General features: G+C 36.8%; 1 protein-coding gene across 1 annotated transcript; it reads right to left on the bottom strand.

Moving 5' to 3' along the window:
- Positions 1–8,828: 8,828 nt before the first annotated feature.
- Positions 8,829–9,911, bottom strand: LOC129284161 (uncharacterized). The gene has a single exon (XM_064103478.1). The coding sequence runs from the start codon at positions 9,909–9,911 to the stop codon at positions 8,829–8,831; it is 1,083 nt and encodes a 360-aa protein (XP_063959548.1).
- Between the last annotated feature and the right edge of the window lie 14,932 nt (positions 9,912–24,843).

The following is a 24,843-nucleotide window of genomic DNA, read 5'->3' as shown; positions in this document are numbered from 1 at the left end:
ACAACATTAAACATTAAGCAATTACTATCTACATCAAATACAATTGTCTGAAAAATCTCTGTGGAGTACCTGTCACAGGAATAATTCTTCTAGCAATTATCTGTCTGATCAATGTCTCAGTGTCTTTGTACATTCCAATGTTCCACCAAAACCTAATTTCTGTGGGTTTATCGTCACATACTTTATCATATGACGTCAGGATCTGTAGTTGTCCGTCCTTGAATCGTCCTCTGTGTATTTTCATGTGTCCATTATTGGGGGAAGTCATAAGGAGGTCAAGTTGCCTATCTAGGTCTGGTTTTGTTAGAGGGGTGGGTGAAGCTAGTCCATTATTTTCTGTCATGGCATGCAAATAGTCTGATGTATCAACTGAGTTAGTCATCTGGGAACATTCTACTGGCGTAACATTGAATTCGGGCAATTTTTCATCATTTTCATTGATGAAGTTTATTGTGTTTATGCACCCTTGTTCCTTGTCAGTAGTATTTCTTCCTAATGCCTCTCTCAGTTTCTGAATGTGTGTGATATTTTTCTTATTATTGGAAGCTCTCATGTATGAGGCGCCGAATGTACCAATATTATATAGAACAATTATTTGTTATATAATCATTATTTATTAAATAATAACTATTATTTATATATAATTTACATTTTATTTGTAAATAACTACTATTATATAAAATATCATTTCTAATTATTTATATATAATTCCAAGTAATACTTCATTATTTGTAAATAATAATAGTTCGACATTCCATTATTTATAAATAATGATTATTTGTTTTTCATTATTTATAAATAATGATTATTTGTTTTTCATTATTTACAAATAATGATTATTTGTTTTTCATTATTTATAAATAATGATTATTTGTTTTTCATTATTTATAAATAATGATTATTTGTTTTTCATTATTTATAAATAATGATAATTGGTTTTTCATTATTTATAAATAATGATTATTTGTTTTTCATTATTTACAAATAATGATTATTTGTTTTTCATTATTTATAAATAATGATTATTTGTTTTTCATTATTTATAAATAATTTGTTGAGTTTTCCATTATTTATAAATAATGATTATTTGTTAAATAATGAAAACGTCTACTTCATTATTTATAAATAATTTTTTCGAGTGCACCATTATTCTCATTATTTATAAATAATCATTATTTAATGTTCGAGTTTTCCATTATTTATAAATAAAGATTATTTGTTAAATAATGAAATATCTACTTCATTATTTATAAATAATAATTTTGTTTCAATATCCCATTAATCATTATTTATAAACAATTTTTACAGTTTGCCATTATATACAAATAATCATTATTTATATACAAATAACCATTATTTATTAAATAATGCCATTATTTATTAAATAATGCCATTATTTATTAAATAATGCCATTATTTATTAAATAATGGAAAACTCGCTATAACATGCAAATGTGGGACCGCCCATGATATGAATATTCATGATGCGATTTCCTTTTTCGTGATTTTTCTTCACAAATTTTTGTCCATTTCCTCTTCATAATGACATTTCTTGAAGCAATTTTCTAGGGATATGGTCTGATTGTAATATTCTTCATTTTCTATATAACTTCGTCTTCGTAGAAATATCAAAAAGTGTAATTTTATACGATTTTTCCTACAGTTCACAATCCCCATAGGCGCGCGTGTACGGTAGGGACAACCGGTGAATCGACGGAGTGCTCTTCATCGAAATACTACGTTGGTTGGTCCCCGGAAGTGGCGGGCGGAATTTAGCCCGAATCCTCGATGGAAGTCGATCAAGTGCATATGAGCTGAGAGAGTGAAATATCAGTGTACTTGTACAGGCCCTTCTACTTTTTATAAATATTTCTTGTTGCTTTTTTTGTTAAGTTAATTTTTCCTGGTGTAGAGATAAGTTTCAGTTCTAATAATGCACTTCAAATACATTTTGGAGTGTCTTTTTGAGGCGTTTGGGGCGATTTCACCCTGGCCCCAAAATGCTCGCAACGACAATACGGGGGCATGATCGACCCCTAAATTTTTAAAAACTTATTTTTCTATTGAAAATTATCTCAAAATTCACCAAAAGCGTGCACGAAAGCCTTCGTATTTCACTTTTAAAACTCCAAAAAGTGCCCAAATGACAAGCTTGGTCGCTTCGCTGTGTCGCATTCAACTTGAGAACGTTTACGCGTCTGCTTCGATATATCCCCCCCCCTCCTCCGCCAATTCTGTATACGGCCATGCTCTAAAGAGCCTGGCACATTGATTTATGTATACTTTCATTTTCATTATTTTTATCTCATTATCAACGTGGCCTTATGCAGAATTTTTTCCAGGGGGGCCGGGGCCGGAGCATGACGCGCGTAAACTTTCTCAAAAAAATCTTGAAAGCGAGACAGCCACGGGACCAAGCCCAAATGACAAGCTTGGTCGCTTCGCTGTCTCGCTTTCAACTTGAGAACGTTTACGCGCGTCTGCCCCCACCCCCCCGAAATAAATTCTGTGAACGGCCATGCTCAAAAGAGCATATGGCACATTGATTTATATGTACTTTTCATTTTCATTATTTTTATCACATTATCATCATGGCCTTACACAGAATTTTTACCGGGGGGGGGGGGGGGGAGCAGCTAGGACGCGCGTAAAGTTTCTCAAAAAAATCTTGAAAGCGAGACAGCGACGCGACCAAGCTCAAATGACAAGCTTGGTCGCTTCGCTTTTTCAAGATTTTTATGAGAAAGTTTACGCGCGTCCTGCTCCCGGCCCCCACCCCCCCCCCCCCGGAAAAAATTATGCGTAAGGCCATGATGATAATGAGATAAAAATAATGAAAATGAAGTATACATAAATCAATGTGCCAGGCTCTTTAGAGCATGGCCGTATACATAATTTCTTTCGGAGGAGGGGGGGGGGGGGGAAGCAGACGCGTAAACGTTCTCAAGTTGAAAGCGACACAGCGAAGCGACCAAGCTTGTCATTTGGGCACTTTTTGGAGTTTTAAAAGTGAAATACGAAGGCTTTCGTGCACACTTTTGGTGAATTTTGTGATAATTTTCAATAGAAAAATAAGTTTTTAAAAATTTAGGGGTCATCATGCCCCCGTATTGTCGTTGCGAGCATTTTGGGGCCAGGGTGAAATCGCCCCAAACGCCTCAAACAGACACTCCAAAATGTATTTGAAGTGCATTATTAGAACTGAAACTTATCTCTACACCAGGAAAAATTAACTTAACAAAAAAAGCAACAAGAAATATTTATAAAAAGTAGAAGGGCCTGTACAAGTACACTGACTCGGATATTTCACTCTCTCAGCTCATATGCACTTGATCGACTTCCATCGAGGATTCGGGCTAAATTCCGCCCGCCACTTCCGGGGACCAACCAACGTAGTATTTCGATGAAGAGCACTCCGTCGATTCACCGGTTGTCCCTACCGTACACGCGCGCCTATGGGGATTGTGAACTGTAGGAAAAATCGTATAAAATTACACTTTTTGATATTTCTACGAAGACGAAGTTATATAGAAAATGAAGAATATTACAATCAGACCATATCCCTAGAAAATTGCTTCAAGAAATGTCATTATGAAGAGGAAATGGACAAAAATTTGTGAAGAAAAATCACGAAAAAGGAAATCGCATCATGAATATTCATATCATGGGCGGTCCCACATTTGCATGTTATAGCGAGTTTTCCATTATTTAATAAATAATGGCATTATTTAATAAATAATGGCATTATTTAATAAATAATGGTTATTTGTATATAAATAATGATTATTTGTATATAATGGCAAACTGTAAAAATTGTTTATAAATAATGATTAATGGGATATTGAAACAAAATTATTATTTATAAATAATGAAGTAGATATTTCATTATTTAACAAATAATCTTTATTTATAAATAATGGAAAACTCGAACATTAATTAATGATTATTTATAAATAATGAGAATAATGGTGCACTCGAAAAAATTATTTATAAATAATGAAGTAGACGTTTTCATTATTTAACAAATAATCATTATTTATAAATAATGGAAAACTCAACAAATTATTTATAAATAATGAAAAACAAATAATCATTATTTATAAATAATGAAAAACAAATAATCATTATTTGTAAATAATGAAAAACAAATAATCATTATTTATAAATAATGAAAAACCAATTATCATTATTTATAAATAATGAAAAACAAATAATCATTATCTATAAATAATGAAAAACAAATAATCATTATTTGTAAATAATGAAAAACAAATAATCATTATTTATAAATAATGAAAAACAAATAATCATTATTTATAAATAATGAAAAACAAATAATCATTATTTGTAAATAATGGAATGTCGAACTATTATTATTTACAAATAATGAAGTATTACTTGGAATTATATATAAATAATTAGAAATGATATTTTATATAATAGTAGTTATTTACAAATAAAATGTAAATTATATATAAATAATAGTTATTATTTAATAAATAATGATTATATAACAAATAATTGTTCTATATAATATTGGTACATTCGGCGCCTCATACTCATGAAGCAGGGCTTGAGTCTGTTGTAATTGAAGATGTCCCGGAGGATTTCTCCTTTCATTGTGGCAAGAATGTAATGGGTTCTATCGATTACGTCATGAATTACTAAAGGTCCTACCCATTCTGCTGCAATTTTCTTTGAATTTGCAGTCAGAGAAGATGATGTCGGTTTGTAAAGATAAACAAGCTGACCAGTGGAGTAGATTGGGGTCTTATCCAATTTGTTAGAGATCTTTGTATTTTGTCTTTCTTGCTGTTTTCTCTGTAATGACAGCATTGTGTTGGATAATTGGTCAAATTTCTTTTTGAGATGCTCTGCATACTCATCATAAGAAGATGAAAGACCAGACATTGGGTTGAAAGATAGATTAGATAGATTAGGAGGTTCTCGGCAAAACACTAGCTCGTATGGGCTGTGGTTTCCAAGATGAGGGGAAGAGAAAGAGTTGTATGCATAACATGTTGTCGAAATGAATCTCACCCAATCGGTGCCAAATTGATTGAGGTTAACTTTCAGAAAGTTTGAAAGGGTCTGAATGTGTCTCTCTGTGTGTAGACTCCCATGATTTTCTACACTGATCACCTTGCGGTCAATGTTCAAAGTTGTACATAATGCAGTGAGTAGCTTACCTGTAAGGGAAGCCGCTGCATCAGTGACAAGACATGATGGTGGTCCAAAAATGCAAATGACTTTTTGGATGAGTGCCTCGCAAATTGTCTCAGCATCAAGCGATTTTAGAGGCGCGCAAATTACAAACCTTGTAATTTCATCGCAGATAACCATCAAATGTCTAAATCCGGTACATGAGGTCGGCATGGTCTTAAAGTCAAGACTAATGCGGTCAAATGGTCTGTAAGAATCTGGTACCCTAGTATGAAATGGTCTAGTCTTGTCAGGCTTGCCACGGAATTGTTGGCAACGTAGGCATGCTTTAACGTAATTGTTAATTCGTTCAAACATATTTGGCATAAAGAAGTTGCGTCTTATTGTCAAATATGTACGTTGGGTCCCTTGGTGATTACTAAGCAAGTTGTCATGGTATTGAGATATAATAGTGTCAGTCAGAGTCTCAGGTATAGCAAGTTGCAGTCTGAAGTCATCATCTTTCGTAAAGAAAAGTCTGAATAGTACACCATCACAAAGGATGTACTCTTCTGCCTTTAATTTGACTGTCTTTGCTGCTTTCTTATCACTTGGTAATATGTCATGGGCAAGATAGTCATAGACAGGTTTAAAGAATGGTGAGGTTTCTTGTTCTGTTTTCAGTTTTCTCAAATCAACAGGTAGATTGTAGTCCCTAATTATTTTTCTCTTTATCAACTCAGTGATCCTGTCTAGTTCTTGCTGCTTTGGAATGTGTTTGGCCTTAATGTTGTTTACCTCTGAGGTCAGTGGTCTCGAGGGGATATAGAGTTCACTGGGTACTTCACGATAATGGTCAGTAACTGTGTCGTTACATCTGTCAACAAGTCTGGGCTCTGTGTTGGGAACAGGTGGGGTGTGTCTGGGATGAGGAAAAGTTTTGTCATGATTCTGTGAATGGGAAGGATGGTAATCATGTTGTGGGCGTGCAGGAGGTGTGTCCTGTCTTGGGGGTCCGTGAGTGGATTGTGAATGAGAAGGTCTAGGTTGTAGAGATAGTGGTTTGTTTTGGTGTGGTTTGTCGGCTCGCTTTTGTGTAGGGAGATTGGCATTTGGAGGGGTTCGTTCACACTTGTCAGGTTTCTTGGGATGGATTTCAGGAATGGGGATACCCATTTTCTTTGCATAGGCTCGAGTAACTACGCGATCGGTTTGTTGGGTTGGGTTTAAGGTGTTCATGTCAATCAAATCGGTCTCATCAAACAAACAATAAGCAATTGGGATTACTCTATCTATTTCTGACTCGCCAGTGGTTGGTGCTCTAGAAAGAAAGTCTGCTAATACTAAATCAGTACCTTTCTTATATCCTATCTTGAATGAGTATTGGGATAATTTCAGGATCAATTTCTCTAATCTGTTTGTACATGGGGCTTCCTTGGATTTGAGAATTTGAACTATCGAACTGTGGTCAACGAATGCATCAAATTCACATCCTATTAGCAAATGCTTAAAGGCTGTGACGTTGATCAACAATCCAAACAATTCCAATTCTGTCACACTGTAACGTGTACATGCGTCTGGGAGTACTTTGGAATAATATCCGATTATTTGTTCTTTTCCGTTAATAACCTGGGTTAGGTATGAACCTGTCGCAGTACGAGATGTATCACTGTAAAGCGAAAATCGTCCGGTTGATTGGGGCATGTGTAAGATGGGTGGATTAGTCATTAGTTGTTTAATCTTAATATTAAAGGCATTCTCGTGTTCATCTGTCCAATGGAATTTATTCTTCTTTCTAGTTAGTTGATGAAGGGGCTTTAGGATGGTCTGGGTATTGGGGAAAAATCCTGCTACATAATTAACTGCTCCAACAAATCGTCTGACTTGTCTTGGAGTTTTGGGCCTAGCTAGATTTGCAATCGCTTTGCATCTATCTGTCATCGGTTTGAAACATGCTTCTCCCTGAGGAGTAATCATGATTCTGTGTCCCATGTATTCTACGTCATTCCTAAAAAGTTTACACTTCTTGGGGCTTACTTTAAGTCCATTACTTGATAGGGCTTCTAATACACTTGTCAAATGGGTCTTGTGTGATTCTTTGTCAGGGCTGAAAAGGATGATGTCGTCATGATGGGCAATACAAAAATTCCTAGAATTGGGTACGGTGGCCAATATCTCATCAATTCTTGCCTGGAAAATGGCAGGGGATACATTTAGTCCTTGGGCTAGTCGTTTGTAGTAGTAATGCTTTCCTCCATGATAGGAAGCTATGCCTGTGTACTTTTGAGCGGATTTTGAGAGGGGGATGCAATGAAATGCAGATTTCAGATCAATTACACTTAGTACTTTTGTGGTAGCATTGCCGATTCTTTTGAGAGTTTCCGAAAATAGTGGGAAAGGGTGATTTCTTCTCTTGATACGTGCATTCAGGAATCTAAAGTCTGTAACAACTCTCTTTTCAGACGTGGTCTTCTTTGATAGGAGAAGAACTGGAGAGGTGTATGGTTGGTGGCCTATTTCTAGTATACCTAGCTTGACAAGTTTGCTCAATTCCTTTTCAATGGTAGTCTTGCCATCTTCAGTAGCGAAGTATGGTCTTATGAAGAAGGGGTCATCATTATTCAGTTCAATGTCAACTTCAAAGTCAGGGCAGCTAGAAATTTCACCATACAAAGAGAAAGCATCTCTGTTTTCCTTTAGTATATTTCTTATTTCTTGCTGTTCGGGAGGAGTGAGAACGCTACTATTAAGGTCAATTTGTTTACGGATAATTTCATCTTCTGTCATGTTAGCAATGGGGTCATTAGGGTCAATATGAGGGTATTTCCTAAGATTATTCTGTTTGACTGAGTCATCATGATCATGATGTTGTCCAGTGTACAGATTGTTATTCGAATTCATTGTCATGTTCAAGCAGTCCGTTGGGAGGTCTTGGGTGGCATTAATTAGTCTTGTAGTGTCTAGGAAAGCTATTGGTCTACCTTTAGAGAAGGTTACAGGTCTGTCAGTCAAGTTAGTTACGAGGACTTGAGCTCGTCCTCTATGCAGGGAAACAATGCTTGTCGTGGGGCAATAGCGGGATAGATATTTATTAGACTTCAATACAACGTCGGAGTTCCGAATGTGGGGTGGGGTCTTGCCTTGCAAAGTCAGGAATGTCGAGTCACCTGGGGAAACTATCAATGTACTCGGTGGGGCAAAGGAAATGTGTTTTGACTTGATTCTGAACCTGTTATTTCTGAAGTGGAGTGTTCCATCCAAATCAGAAAGCGTGTTAGTGCCTAATATTAGGTCTACGCCTACAAGATTGATGGCGATTAGTGCTGTGATTTCAAATCTGTGTCCCTGAATTTCTAGTCGAAATTTTACTGCCTTGTCTGATGTTAGAAATTGTCCGTTGCCTAATTTGAATCTAACTGGGGATACTTTGGTTGGTGTCAATTTAGAGAGATAGGGGGAGGATTTCAATAGTCGTCCGGATATGATGGATTTGGATGCACCACTGTCAAAAAGAATTAGTGCAGTTGTCCTATCTGGTAGTCGTCCCTTAGTAAAGTTGCGTTCCGTTAGTTGTAAGTCAACTTCGTCAATCCCTAAATGAGCAGATGTCATGTTTTTGTCAGGCCTATTCTTAGTCATGTTAGTCGGGGAGAAAGAACAATGAGCGCTATTGGCTCTCTCCCGTCTTAAAAATCCTGTGGGCGTGGTTGAGTTTGGGGTTGTTGTTGACAGTGGGGTTGTTGATATTGGGGCTGTTGTTGTTGTTGTGGGTAGTATTGATGGTTGGCATAACTACCGTATGCAGGGGCATAGTAGTCATGGTAGTCAGGGAAGGGGGGTGGTGGGGTTGTCATGTCCCTAAGTCTTTTTCGACATTCTCGCCATATATGGCCAGGGATGCCACAGTAGTTGCATGTAAGTCTGGGACGTGTTGGTGGTCGGTTTGTCTGTCCGTCCGATCGATAGGGGCTTCTACCGCGTCTGTTTTGCACGTCATTGCGCCGGTCGTCTCGTCTATCGTGACTGATGTCACGTCGCCTTTCGCGGCTTACGCTGCGACTAGTGCTACGACTAGCACTACGTTGTTGTGGGGTTGGGGGTCGTTGGGTGGGGGATTTTGGCTTATTATCATTGTCTCTGTCTGTCTTGAGGTTTAAATAGTGTATTTGCTCCTTTAATTGATCTATTTCCTCTTGAGCAGAGAAAGATAACTCCTTGGTCGGCTTAGTCTGTCTATGATTGAGGTCTAAAAATAGTTGGGCTTTCGCCGCTATTTCTTCTGAGGTCAGGTTGGGGGCGGTCATTAGTATGGTCGCGCGGCAGTCTGATGGCAAAGAATCCAACAACTTATGCCTAATCTGGGTTTCCCCATATTCGATGTAGGCTGCTGTTGTTCGCAACCTTTGCAAGAACGCGTCTGCGCTCTCGTCATTCGTCATGGTCATATTTTTGAAGTCCGTCACATGGCTATATGACGATTTAGCGGGACTAAACCGTCTTATGAACCCATCCTTAAGGTCGCTATACGTATTAAATTGAAGTCCGTCAATCCAAAGTCGCGCCTGTCCTTGTAAAGTCCGTCTAAATGTTCGCAGTATTGTCTGGAATTGGTCGGGGTCGGCTTTGTCAATGTCATGCGCATCTAGATAGTCGTCGAAAGTCAAGAAGTGCGCAGTCGAGTTGTCCCTATCAAGTTTATCACCCGAGAAACGGGATGGGAGAAAGTCAGTCTGTCGTAGGGTTTGTCGGGAGGTGTTCGTTGAAGTCATGATTATTGATACAGGGTAATTGACTAAAGTGATAAAATCAAATTCGGCAATTAGAATTGAACCGTAAAATATAAAGTATTGATAAACTACTAATCAACAGTAATTCTGACAGTCAAATTACTAGTTAATCACGATCTGGCAAAAACAAACAGAAAACGTTTAAAAATTACTTGTTGCTGGGCAAATAAACAATCTGAAAACTCAATCTCTCACACACTCTTTTTCACCAGTGGAACAATAAGAGAAATGGTTTCACTTACCTATCGAAATATGTCCTCCAAAATTAATTAAACAATTGCACAATTCAGCGAAAGAGTCAGAGTCATTTATTTAGTTAAAGAAGGGTCAAGTTGATAGTCACTCGATGCGATGGAAATCAGTCAATCGTTGGTGAAGGTGTCTTCCTTTCCTACCGTCTGTATCTTCCGTCTGTGTCTTCCGTCTGCTCTATCCGTCTGTTCTGTCCGTCTGATCTATCCGTCTTTTTTTTTTTTCTGGACCGGCTCTGTTGAATCGAGCTTGTGATGTTGTAGCTGGTGGCTGTCTAATCAAAGATTCAATGTTGTCTATTTGTGAAGTATATTCAGTTCGTGTTTTGGTTTGTAGCTGGTTGGCAAATTCATAAGCTTTTCGGCTCCGCGTTTTGTCAATTTTGGACTCTTGAAGAAGTACTATATATTAAAGCCGGTTCTCCACCATGTTATGTTGGGATCGGTTCGGTGATTATTGATGGGAAGCGTAATGAGGAAACTTGAAGAAACTTAAGCAGTTCAATATCACAAAGTATTTATTCATCAATATTCAGCTACAGTTCGAAGTACATGAAGATTCAGATATAATAGAAGACGATGAATATAAAATAATTTCGAAGTATAAGATTAAGATTCGAAGTGAAGTTAAATTAATACTGGATGGACATCTAAGTTTTGAAGTCAGTCAGTCAGGATTCGTGTGGGTCTAGTATTCTATCGTTGGTATTCTCTATCTCCAATAATCAAGAAGTCTTATTTATATCATTAGTTTTGGGGGTGTAACAATTTAAGGTGGGAGTGATCTCTAAATTCGATCTGATTGGTCTACAGGTAACTGTCTATCAAACTTTCTCTGGTATAAGGGGTGTGGTGATTCTCTGTGCGAGTGACTGGGGCTGGAAGTGTGAGTCATACTTCTTCCATGAAGTAACCTGACGTCACTGAGGGTTGGTCATTTTATGGTCAAGGTTTAGGAGTTAAATGGTCTTGGGGGGTTTGGGATTCTTAGATGACATTGGGGGTGTTTGTAAACAAGTGAAGGTGAATGACTGAAAGGATAACAGGAAGTTAACTACATACTACATAACAATATTCATAAATAAATCACAATAAATTTGTTATATTTATATTCAATTTAACAGGGTGTTAAGGATTTTTTATATGTAGCTGGAGTTAAAGAGACGGGACGGAATCATTGGTCTAGGGTTTATCCAGAAACATGAGCTGACGTCAGATAAATGGTTAACGTCAGAACACTCAAGCAAGGAAACGAAGAATCAGAGAAGAGGAATAAATAGCTAAGCATCATCAATAATCGTTGAATTGTATAAAACTGTTAATATCTTCATATGTTTCTATGTTTATAACCTGTAATCCTTGTTAGAATAGTTTACTATAATAAATGTTTTTTTTAAACCTAATTATTTGTGTGATTGGTATTCTGTTAACAAGTTTAAAAAAAATTGTCAGAACTTGGAACATACACTGCAGTCGAAAGATCCTAGCCACAAGATCTACCCTTATTATTAAACTTAAGAGATAATTGATAACTGTGTGAAAATTACAATGTTTCATGAATTAATATATAAAATGTGTTTTCTTGACCTAAAATTTTGTACACAATTTTGGATTTCCTCCACATCCATACCCCAGCAATCTGTTCATCAATACTTCTTGCATACATTGATCATTCGACTGACCAAATTAAGAGTGCATGTATGCGTGTCTATGAATTTTGAGACAAGGAAAATAAATTCTTACCCTCGGTTTGAAAGACTTTGTTAATTTAAATCAAATGATGGCTTACTTTTCGATCAATAACAAAGAGATGAGAGGATGTTCGTGTCTAGTGCTATGCCTGAACCCCGTGTTTACCTGCGGAAAGGGTGCGGTATATCATGTTAAAACACAAAATAATGCCATATTGCCTCCAATGTGGATAGTAGCTAACTATACAAATTTTAAATAGGTCAAAAAAGCTCGACAATTCCACTGTAACTATTTTCCTTTTAGTTCTTCAGATGTTGAAATAAATGATGAAGTGAGAAAAAAAAACGCAATAGACGACTATCATAAGATAATTACACTTTACTCATTTTAATCAGATTTACTTATTGTTGGGTGGAATTGGCTCTTTAAAGTGATACCCCTGGCTGAAGAAAATGGTATTTATAGAGTAAAATTCTACGAGTAATACCCAACCAGTTTAATCGAACTTGATAAACATAAGAAAGTTATCAAATTTCGAAATTTGGCAATTTTTTTGGAGTGCATGCGGTCATAAATACGCACTGTTCACTAATCCATTATTGCTCAGCATGAAGATGAAAAACTCCTCTAGAAAAACCAAAGGAAGACTGCATCTCGCTCAATTATAACCCCAACTATATTTTGTTTAACGCCCTCTTCATAAGAAACGTATATGTAATATTCTAGATATTTAACTTTTAAACCAAGAACATTAAAAACTTGGTTTACGTTGAAATGAATTTAGAGCTCGTCGAAACTTCACTTTGCTCGCCAAACATACCAAATGGGAAAAAGACGGATACAAGCAAGTGTATTGTTGATAGCTGTATAAGGTGAGTTTTTATGTACTATTGTGTTAAAATATGATGTGAACTTATTGATCTTTTGTGATTGGGTCAAGATGAAAAATATGACAAGCGAAAAAAAAGGGGGTTTAAAGCTCCACAGTTAACAACACTAAAGTGATTTGGGTAGATTTTTTTTTCATTTTAGTATACAACCTGATTTCCATGTGTTGTTGCCTATATATGGTTGTGGCACTGCTTCCCAGAGCCATGCTTCAACGTAGATGATATGAATGATATCACTGCACTGAACAAATTTTGTGAAGTTATGCCCTGACTTTACATTATTTTCTGTTGGATATAAATGGGATACCAATTTCAGGTTAGGATCTTTATCTGTACTAAGGGACCTATATCACCTACTGATTTCCAATCACTCAATTTATTTAGTGCGCAAAGGGCCCGTTCTAAGAAGAAAAATCGCAAAGGGACAAGGACATTAGTGTGTTTGTCACCATTTACATGAACTAAAAAGGCTGCCAAAGACTACATTAAACAAAGACTGCCCTACACTATCGTGTACCCCCAATGCCATATACGTCAATTGAGAATATATTTTGCTTTATTTTAAGATTTTTTTATCAGTCAAGAGTGACAGCGTTATTGATAATATCACCATGCTATTAATTGCTTACGTTAATCAGAAAAAATTTCCCAAGGTTGTTAACAAGGCGATTACTTTCAAGTACTCTCCTAGAAGTTGAATCAGAATATTCAAACTGGTACTTAACAACTTTCTATAAGGATGAACGTATCGGGAGTAGAAAAGTTGAGGGCCCATAATGATGAGAGTGCAAGACAATCTTGAAGAAAGGTAGAACCCAATTAGTATAAACCATTTATAATTTTGTGTTCCATTTGATTAATTCGTTATGAAAATTTATTTATTGATATTCAATGATTTCAATGCAATTTAAAACGAATCAATCAATTATCATTAGTTATCTATCATAAATGATTTTAATACACTGTATATCTTTACTTTGAAAAACTAGATCTTGGAGATGAACTTGACTTCGTAACCATCTGAAGTCGAAACATTCGGCTTGTTACGATTGGCTGCGTTCGCGGAGCTATGATGGCCGTACCCTTTCGAGAAAAGCTGGGGAACTTTTGTGGGTTTAGGGAGGGGATTCAAATTAACGCACCTCTTCGGGACAACCGGTGGTAGATTTTCACGAAAGGCTGTGTTTAGAAGTTTTCTGAACTAATAGATTCAATGAAAATTATTCATCCAATAATAGCAACAAACTATTTTTTTTAAAGATTAATATCAGTGGCCTGTAGCGTACAGATGGGGGGGGGGGCAAAAAAGAGAAAAGGAATGAAAAGGTAAGAAAAAAAGAGAGAAGGGGGAAAAACAAAATCATTTTCTAAATATTCTCGAGCTCAAAATCTGATACAAAATTGGATTTCTGAGATAAAAATGTCAGAATTTTTTCTATAGCCCGCTAACAACTTTCATTAAGTTTTGACACATATGACATATTCGACTCCCTCAATTTTGGGGCTCATTACGCCACTGATTATTAGGAGAAAAGAGCTTCCAGTTTTTTAATTTGTTAACAAATTTTCGGCATTACTCCTATTTGTTTAAGATCATTTTGCTCGATCTGTAATGAAAATTTGTTTACAAATTATAATTTCCTCCTATAAAAAGCCTCTTAATTTACTGTCTATTGTCCACGGCGGACGGCATTTGAATATTAATGAGTCAGAAAGAAGAGGATCGAGGGTATTTGAATACCAGTTCATCGTGGCTTAGCCGTGAACCAGAATAGCCTGGTGGTTGAGTCGCTGCCCGGAAAGCAGTAGATGGCAGGTTCGAATCCCACTGGTTCCATTTTTTTTCTGACTTATGATCTCATGGTTTTCATTACACATCGAGCATACTGATCTTATGATTTTCATTACAGATCGAGCATAATGATCTCAAACAAATAGGAGTAATGCCGAAAAATTACCCATGAAAATCCTAAAATTGTCCGCACATTGGCTATGCAATGCATGATCGTGTGGCAGGAGTGAAATACTCTCTGAAAAAATAATTTTTGACAAATTATTTATTTTCCTGATATTCAAAATGGCCGCCGTAGGCCATTGTATACTCTATTATGTACAATATGAATAGGGAAAACTAATTTTCACAAAAATGAGCACTATAAACCGCTAAAAAACGCGATGTATGAAAGAAGTAATACAATTATGCTAATCATCATTACTAACGAGATATATAATTTATTATGTCATTATGGGAACATTGCTGTATTTTGATATCTGAAATAGCCGCCACTGGCATGACTGGCTCATGTACAATGGCAACGGCCGGTCCAAAAAATGACAAGAGTGAGCACTAAAATACATATTATTAAGAAAACGAGTGGAATACTGACTAAAAACATCATTGTTAATATGCCATTTATGTAATAAATGCTGTATTTTGAAATTCAAAATGGCCGCCATAGGCCCTATATCATGTACAATGCGAATGGAGAAACTAATTTTCACACGAGTAATACCTTGGTCACATTTGCTACGGCCGCCGTAGATTCTAAAATTTCTACGGCGAGTAGCAATTCTACGGTCGCCGCAGAATTTCCACGGCCATTTACTCTAGCGGTCACATATGTTACGGTCGCCGCACGGCGTATTTTTTAATTTATGGAGAAAAAAATCACGTCGCAGTAGGGCGACCCTGCGCTGGCCGTAGGTTTTTGACAAATACTACGGCAGACGCAAGGTGGCCGCAAGGCGCCCTCACGGCGACGGCAGGGGGACTATACAGTGAGTATACCATGAATTGCCTGTCACACTCATCATGATATTTTACATTAGACATTTCATTTCATAAAGTTTTCAAAGTGTCGCACCATGCCCATGCCCGTATTCTGGTTGGGAGGGAGGGGGGGGGGGTCGGGGAAAAGGGGGCGCCAGAAAGAGGGAGGAAAGAAAGGAAAAGAAAAGGGAGATAAAAAAGGAGGGAGATAAAAAAGGAGGGGAAAGAAGAGAAAGAGAAAAGGGAGAAAAGAAAGATAGAAGGAAACAAGAAGAAGAGAAAAGAAGAGAAGAGAAAAGGGGAAAGGGGGAGTAATAAAAGTGTGTGTGTGGGGGGGGGGGGGGCAAATTGATGTTCGACCTAGGAAGGGGGGGGGGGTTCGCCAAATTAATGTTTGACACTGATCTGAATATATATGATCAGTAATGTTCGACCTAAGAAGGGGGGGGGGGGCAAATCGAACTTTGGGGTGATTCGCGCTTCGCGCTCGCATCGAATGATTAGTTAGATGGACATCCTGTTAATGATTACCTAGTGATTACCTAAATTGTGTAGAATGTCTAGTTTTGGAACGGAATATAAAAAAGGTTCAGCTCGCGCTTCGCGCTCGGATCGAATAATTTTTAAGTGCCCGTCCTGTTCATGATTACCAATAATGCTTAGAATTTCCAAACTTTGGGTCATTTTAGAATATAGACAATTTTCAGCTCACCCTGACATATAGAGAGATACCCATCCTGCTCATGCTTACAAAACTTCTCAGAATATTCTATTTTCAGGTCTATACACAAGCTATCAAAAATCACGTTCGCATTATTTATTTAGACTTATGAAATAAATCTCCCTTAACCATGTTAACTTGTTTGTATGAATAAAGTTAAGATGTTAATAAACGCGTTAGTCTTAAGTAAGAACTACACCCTAGGAAACAACAAAAATCAGCATTTAACTCCCCATGATAATACTAATAATAATGATAATGATAATAACGTCATATTTTACCCAAGTTAGCCGCTGGTGAAAGGGCAATATCTGTGCTTCCTGGTCACATTTGTTCTTTAAATTACATCATATTCATGGATAGATTACTTTTTATCAAGTCATTATTAAAAAAGTGGTCTGCAGTTGCCCTTTTTCATATGATAATGAAATAAGATAATTCATCATGCATTCATGGCACCTGTTTGCCTGACAAGGAAGGGTCACCATTTTTTTTGTTGAAAAGTACACATGCATATGGGCCAAAATTATAGGTCGGGCCCCCGAGGTGCAAAATTCTAAACACGCGCCTGATGGCTCCCGAGCAGATCACACAAAAGGAGAAGGGGAAAGGAGGGAAGAAAAACACGAGGGCAGCCGCACGGCCACCGTACGCTCGACGTACGGCCGCCGTAGACCGTTCTACGCCATGCCTACGGCTAGTCTAATTCCTACGGCTAGTTTAATTTCTACGGCGAGCGTAGAAAAGAAAAAATGTTATAACTCCGAGTTAAAATTCTACGGCCACCCCTACGGTCTGTAAAAATTAGGAATCCGCCGTACGTCGACCCTGCGGCCACCGCAGATTTTCTGCGGCCGCCGCAGAAATCTCTCGAATTCAGGTATCTACGGCCGCCGTACGGCCGCCGTAGAGCAAATGTGACCAAGGTAAACATAAACATAAACATAAACTGCATAAAATTGTGATCTACGAGTAAAATATTGTCTGACAACATGTTTTATAGCAAGACATATCATTTTTTTGTCATGCATGAGATAAATGCTGTAACAAAACAGTATGAAAAAGTCAGAGAGTTTTGATGGGTAAAAGTCTGGAATGAGTAGTGCCTGAGATGTCACTATTATCATGATTATAATCACATGTTGGATTACCAATACTTGTTGTAATAAGAGGCAGAGAGAGTCGGCTTTCACCTTTCCAATAGGATATCCCAAGTTCAATGACGCGCGTTGGCCGTGCATGGGGTGATCGATTCGCGAACCGCTAGGCACTTGACATATCTGCTGGTAGGCGGAGAAAGATAACTTTTAAATAGGAAACTGTGTAGAGATCATACGTCTGTTTTGTGCATCGTATCCTAAACGTGGCGATGACGATTGCGCCACGGTGGTGCAATACCGGGTAAAGGGTAATTCCCTGGGATGACATCACGATGCTTGCGTAGCTGGTGACGTCATGCGAGGCGCTTGACATATCCGCCGGTAGGCAGAGAAAGATCGCTTTTTAAATAGGAAACTGTATAGATGTCTTGTTTTTGTGCATCGTATCGTATGCTAAAAATACCCGTGCAACGTCGCTGCATCGTGTGATAAGGTCGACCGAAAGTCACCCATACGCAGCGATGACGCAACGGTGGTGCAATACCGACGGTGCAATAAGGGTAATTCCCTGGGATGACATCACGGTGGTTGCATAACTGTGTCGTAATACCATTTCATGGTGACATGGCTGACCGGAAGTCTTGGTCAACCCATTGGGTCATGTGGTCAAAGGCTGACCGGGCTAAAGGTCACGGCTGACCGGCTAAAGGTCATGTGGTCAAAGGGCATGGCTGGTCGGGTCAAAGGTCAAAGGCTGATCAGGCTAAAGGGCATGACCGGGTCAAAGGTCAAGTTGGTATGAGGTCATGGCTGACCGGGTCAAAGGTCATGGGGTCAAAGGGCATGGTTGACCGGGTCAAAGGTCATGTGGTCAAAGGCTGACCGGACTAAAGGTCACGTGGTCAAAGGGCATGGTTGTCCGGTTCAAAGGTCATGACTGGGTCAAAGGTCATGTGGTCAAAGGGCATGGTTGACCGGGTCAAAGGTCATGTGGTCAAAGGGCATGGTTGACCGGGTCAAAGGTCATGTGGTCAAAGGCTGACCGGACTAAAGGTCACGTGGTCAAAGGGCATGGTTGTCCGGTTCAAAGGTCATGACCGGGTCAAAGGTCAAGTTGGTATGAGGTCTATCCATTAACTACTCTGGGACAAGGAACCCCAAGATCGGAGTAACTTTGATCACATCCTGAAGAGTATGGAAATGATTTTAGAAAAAACACATGTAAGATTGAAAATATCATATCATTTTCCTATACCACTTGTTGTGTGTTATAAGTGATATATTCACAATTTTTTTTTTCAATTCCATAAAATGATGGGATCAGTAATACTGTACGAAACAGAAAGATGATCGCTGCTACCTCAATGACCTATTGCCATTATCATGATTATGTAAAGCTAAATAGTTTGAAAAAGGAGCTCACCTCTGCGTTCACTCATATTTCATTTTCATAGTACCTTGATTAATTGATTGATTTTATCATATTTCTGCATTCAGGATAACTATACAACATAACATCTACAAAGGTGATACATATTTCAGTTTTACAAAACAATAAAACAATAGTCATAATAAAGCAATGAAAAATAAACATCAACAAGAAGCATTATTGAATTAAAAGAAAATATCAGTTTAAACGAATGCAGGAGACCGCCATCGTGAGCGGTTAAGCTTGAATATGATGGCGGGCTCGTCATGTCTTTCTTTATTGATCAAGTGGGTGCAATGCAGGTGCTGGTGCGGGTGAAGTAGAGCGCAGTTGAAGTATTAACTTAAAGAGGGGATTCATATTATTCGATGTTTTTTCTTTTAATAGTAGCTTTCAATTAGTATATGAACTTACTTTTTATTACTTAAAAATTATTTGAATTGAATTGAATTGAATTTATTCAAACCAGTCTAAAAAGGAGAACAAAGTACGAAGAAAATAAATGGTTACATCATAAAGAACTGAGGAAAATGACGGGTTTGGGACCCCAAGGAAGCACAACTTGTAATCAGGGGCCCCTGCGTATGATATTTTACTTAAACATGGAACAACTATAAGAAAAAAATAATAAAAATGTATAGGTATTTAAATATCACAACAGGATCATTACCCACACGCAAGCATACGCACACAAACACACCCTAACACATACATTCACACTCAAAACATGTCACCCACAGGTGCAACTAACAACTGGTCTTAAATATTGTTGAACATGACTATTGTCTGGAAAGTTGTTCCAAAGATCAGGACCATAAAGTCGAATTGTTTATGAGTTATTTATAACCTGGGGTTGGTGAGATGAAGGTTTCGAAGTCAACATATTGAAGTCAATGCGAAATCAACATTTATTGATCTTAAAACTGTGATATTTTTTGTCTTATTTCACAGAGTTACTTGTCTTTGAATGACTTGGATGAAGGACTGTATGCGTCTACTCTGAACATGTCAAATATACAATTGTTTTTGGTTACATGACATTTGCTTCGGTGTCAATTACTGGGCCCTAAATTCCACACACTAATCGAATGACCAAATTCAAACCCTGGGTTTAACATTATACCCTACCCCAAACCACACATTAAGCCTAAAATTAAACCTTATTACAACCCCAATTCTGCATCTTAAACGAAATTAATCCCGGATCAATTGTCACAGGAGCAAATGTCAGTTCACCAAAGAACGACTGTATGTATGTAAGATAACATAAAGATGCCTCGCAATATGTGTTTTATACAAAAGTTCAATGGATACGTGCTACATTCTGCTGTAATTAATTCACACATTTCATTTTTCTCTGGATTTCATTGGTCCCCTGATTTAGAGTGAAATTGTAGTTCAATTTCTTTTGAAACTGTACCATGCTTAGAAAGTGGTATATGTACTTTAAGAAGGCATATAAAAAGATGCAATTCAATTTTCCTAGTAGTAATCTGCTCTTGTTTCTTTTTATTTTACCCCTCAGCGAAACCCTCTCCAAGGTCCCGTAACACGAAGGTTAACGATTAATCCTACGCTGACATTTAAGCTTGACTGCACATGGTAGTCAATGCAACCAATCGTTTATATATAAAAAAGTTCTACGATGAATGCTAAGCTTCGTGTTACGGACCTTGATTGACTTTATTTCAATTTACATATTATCGGTCAGGTAGATTTCGTTAATGTTACTGTAGTATCAGATTATTAAAGAAAAATGTACTAAGGCTTACATCGTCATACAGTGGTTCGTGTCTACATATTTACTTTACCATTTATCTACACTAATTGTCTGGCGGTGGCAGTTTATAATGTTACCTTATTGTTATAATGTAAGGTGTATCTTCATAGGGAAGGCATATCGGATACCTATGTAAATCAGATTATAATTCTGAACAGGTTAGTCTAACTAAATGAAATAAATACATATATGTAAATAATTGTCTCCCAAGGATGTAAGAATAGTACGCGCCATAAAAAAAAAAAATGGAATTAACAAATCAGATACCCATTGCAGCGAGTGTTGATGTGTGCGCGTCTGTGTGTGTTTGTGTTAGGAGGAGGAGGGGGGGGGGGTACAGGGTGTGTGTGCGTAGTATGTGTAGGTGATGTTGATAAACATTCATGTATGTATAAAGGGGCTTTCACAATTGCTCGTGCAATCGTTTGCGAATATTTGGTCACAATATATATGTTGCACAGAATCGCAATGATTGTAGGCAGTCGCACCACCAATTGTAAGAGGGGCTTTAAGGTCGTGAAGTAATGTGTAATAGCCGAGGCGAAGATGCTTCATGAAACAGAGAAATTCATATTATAATTTCTGTCAACTGGTTTTACCTGAATATTGGTAAAAACTGTATGTGCCTTGGATCTTATTTTTTTTTTCCATTGATTATGCGACTAATACAATTTTTTTTTTCCAAGTGAAAAGGGAAGGGAGAGTGCATAGGCCTATCCATCAATAATCCCTTCCTTGTAAGGGCCATTTTCCCCCTCATATTTCATTCCCTTATACGTAATATGCATGTACATCTTGACGTGACTTCGCGAATGTGGAAGCTGATTTTTTTTTTATCTCGATGATTACATTTTGATCAATTCCCCCCTTTTTTAAAGAGGAATGTTATGTTGAAAATATACGTCGCTCCCTTTTCTTCATCGAAAATTTACCAAATTTATGGTTGGTAACCAAAATATTAATTTGTACCAATCTTAATGCCTTGAACTACCCGAGGATCAAGACCTTATCTATAATAACACCTATTTATAGTCTGGTATTCGGTAGCGAATATATAATGCTTATACGTTTCTTATGCTTGTGGCCCAACATGTCAAATGCATAAGGGGTTAGGTCTACTTTGGACCATTTCGAGAAAAATCATGTTTTTCATTCTCACTTAATGCAATATTCTTATGAAAAACTTAATTGTCACGATGTACTACCCCATCATGCGAACATACAATTGGGTATAAAAGAAATCTACCTGTCTTCATTTATATATATATATATATATATATATATAGACAAAAATTATCATTGTGGACCTTACCCCTTTTGCAACCAAACTGAATTGGACCTAACCCCTTTTGAAAAAAAGATGATTTTTATTTGCCATTTTTGTTTACTTTTTAATGGGAATTTCAACCTTTCTTTGGTATCATCTTATAGAGCTACTAAAAATATATACATTGAGACAAAAAAAAAATCAAATTTGATGAAAAATGGACCTAACCCCTTTTGCAACTGAGCTCTTCATATGATAAATGAAAATATAGAGGTAGTGTGATGAACTGCAACTGATTTGAATTTGTTTTACGTGGTTACTGATCTTCTACAAAGAAGATTATGAGAAAAAATATTACATGTTGTATTGTAAGTATTATGTTATGCAACAAATGGAAGGAAAGAAATAAATGTTGGTTATAAAATTTACAAGTGTACGAGAAAATATGCGATGAATGTCGAAATTGATTTTAATATATTGACACGATAACAGTAGAGGCATTCGGTCAAAGAATATTTGCTATATAATGACATTATTATTTTACCACGTGCAGAAGTCAGAGAATCATCCTACTCAAATTAAATACTAGCAAGTGCTGGCAACCATAAACTGTCCTTACTCTTTATAAACTTTCATGATTGAAATAGCGAGAAGGTGTATTTGTTGTATGTATCATGTGATATTAAGTTTATAATTGCATAATTGTAAGTGTGAATTAATTATTGTGCAACTGTTATGTAATAATGAGATTGTTATATTGTATGCTCCATGAAATTTTGTTCTTGCAAATATATGTCATTGCCGTTTAAAATTACTGAAATTACTGATTTCCTTTAATTCATATTATGTATCGGTAATTCCTATATGTATCATCAATGTAAGTTCTATACAATATAAAATAGAAGTAAAACATTCCTAAGGTATGGATGAAATTCAACTGAAGGAAGAATATAATTTCCGGTGAAAGTTTTCCAAGTAAATATGACAATGGTTCAAACTACCGGTCAGTTAGATTTCTTGGGAATATCCCTGAAAGAGAAGCCTTATGCCTATAAAAGGAGAAGAACCAGGGGATAGAATTGTAAACATTGACCCAGCCAAGACGTCAGACATTTCTCAGAGAGAATAGAATCTTGTTTTCCACTCCTTCCGGTGAAAGTGGTAGTAAATAAAAAGGTTTTTAAAACATATTTATTTGTGTGATTGGTATTCTGATAACAAGTTAAACAAATATGTCGGTACTTGGAACATACACTGCAGTCGAAAGGTCCTAGAAACAAGATCTACCCTGATTATGGCATTAAAAGGCGGGTCATTAAACTTCAGAGATAGTTGATAACTCTGTGAAAATTACAATGTTTCATTAATTAATATATAAAATGTGTTTTCTTGACCTAAAATGTTGTACACAAATTTGGATTTCCTCCACATCCATACCCCAGCTATCTGTTCATCAATACTTCTTGCATACATTGATCATTCGACTGACCAAATTAAGAGTGCATGTATGCGTGTCTATGAATTTTGAGACAAGGAAAATAAATTCTTACCCTCGGTTTGAAAGACTTTGTTAATTTAAATCAAATGATGGCTTACTTTTCGATCAATAACAAAGAGATGAGAGGATGTTCGTGTCTAGTGCTATGCCTGAACCCCGTGTTTACCTGCGGAAAGGGTGCGGTATATCATGTTAAAACACAAAATAATGCCATATTGCCTCCAATGTGGATAGTAGCTAACTATACAAATTTTAAATAGGTCAAAAAAGCTCGACAATTCCACTGTAACTATTTTCCTTTTAGTTCTTCAGATGTTGAAATAAATGATGAAGTGAGAAAAAAAAACGCAATAGACGACTATCATAAGATAATTACACTTTACTCATTTTAATCAGATTTACTTATTGTTGGGTGGAATTGGCTCTTTAAAGTGATACCCCTGGCTGAAGAAAATGGTATTTATAGAGTAAAATTCTACGAGTAATACCCAACCAGTTTAATCGAACTTGATAAACATAAGAAAGTTATCAAATTTCGAAATTCGGCAATTTTTTTGTAGTGCATGCGGTCATAAATACGCACTGTTCACTAATCCATTATTGCTCAGCATGAAGATGAAAAACTCCTCTAGAAAAACCAAAGGAAGACTGCATCTCGCTCAATTATAACCCCAACTATATTTTGTTTAACACCCTCTTCATAAGAAACGTATATGTAATATTCTAGATATTTAACTTTTAAACCAAGAACATTAAAAACTTGGTTTACGTTGAAATGAATTTAGAGCTCGTCGAAACTTCACTTTGCTCGCCAAACATACCAAATGGGAAAAAGACGGATACAAGCAAGTGTATTGTTGATAGCTGTATAAGGTGAGTTTTTATGTACTATTGTGTTAAAATATGATGTGAACTTATTGATCTTTTGTGATTGGGTCAAGATGAAAAATATGACAAGCGAAAAAAAGGGGGTTTAAAGCTCCACAGTTAACAACACTAAAGTGATTTGGGTAGATTTTTTTTTCATTTTAGTATACAACCTGATTTCCATGTGTTGTTGCCTATATATGGTTGTGGCACTGCTTCCCAGAGCCATGCTTCAACGTAGATGATATGAATGATATCACTGCACTGAACAAATTTTGTGAAGTTATGCCCTGACTTTACATTATTTTCTGTTGGATATAAATGGGATACCAATTTCAGGTTAGGATCTTTATCTGTACTAAGGGACCTATATCACCTACTGATTTCCAATCACTCAATTTATTTAGTGCGCAAAGGGCCCGTTCTAAGAAGAAAAATCGCAAAGGGACAAGGACATTAGTGTGTTTGTCACCATTTACATGAACTAAAAAGGCTGCCAAAGACTACATTAAACAAAGACTGCCCTACACTATCGTGTACCCCCAATGCCATATACGTCAATTGAGAATATATTTTGCTTTATTTTAAGATTTTTTTATCAGTCAAGAGTGACAGCGTTATTGATAATATCACCATGCTATTAATTGCT

Source organism: Lytechinus pictus, chromosome 8, assembly GCF_037042905.1.
Source record: "Lytechinus pictus isolate F3 Inbred chromosome 8, Lp3.0, whole genome shotgun sequence".
NCBI lineage: Eukaryota > Metazoa > Echinodermata > Echinoidea > Temnopleuroida > Toxopneustidae > Lytechinus > Lytechinus pictus.
This window is presented reverse-complemented; position numbering and strand designations above follow the sequence as displayed.

What these genes read in the sequence shown, in the direction of transcription:
- LOC129284161 (XM_064103478.1), bottom strand. Translation starts at nt 9,911, where the DNA reads ATGACTTCAACGAACACCTCCCGACAAACCCTACGACAGACTGACTTT.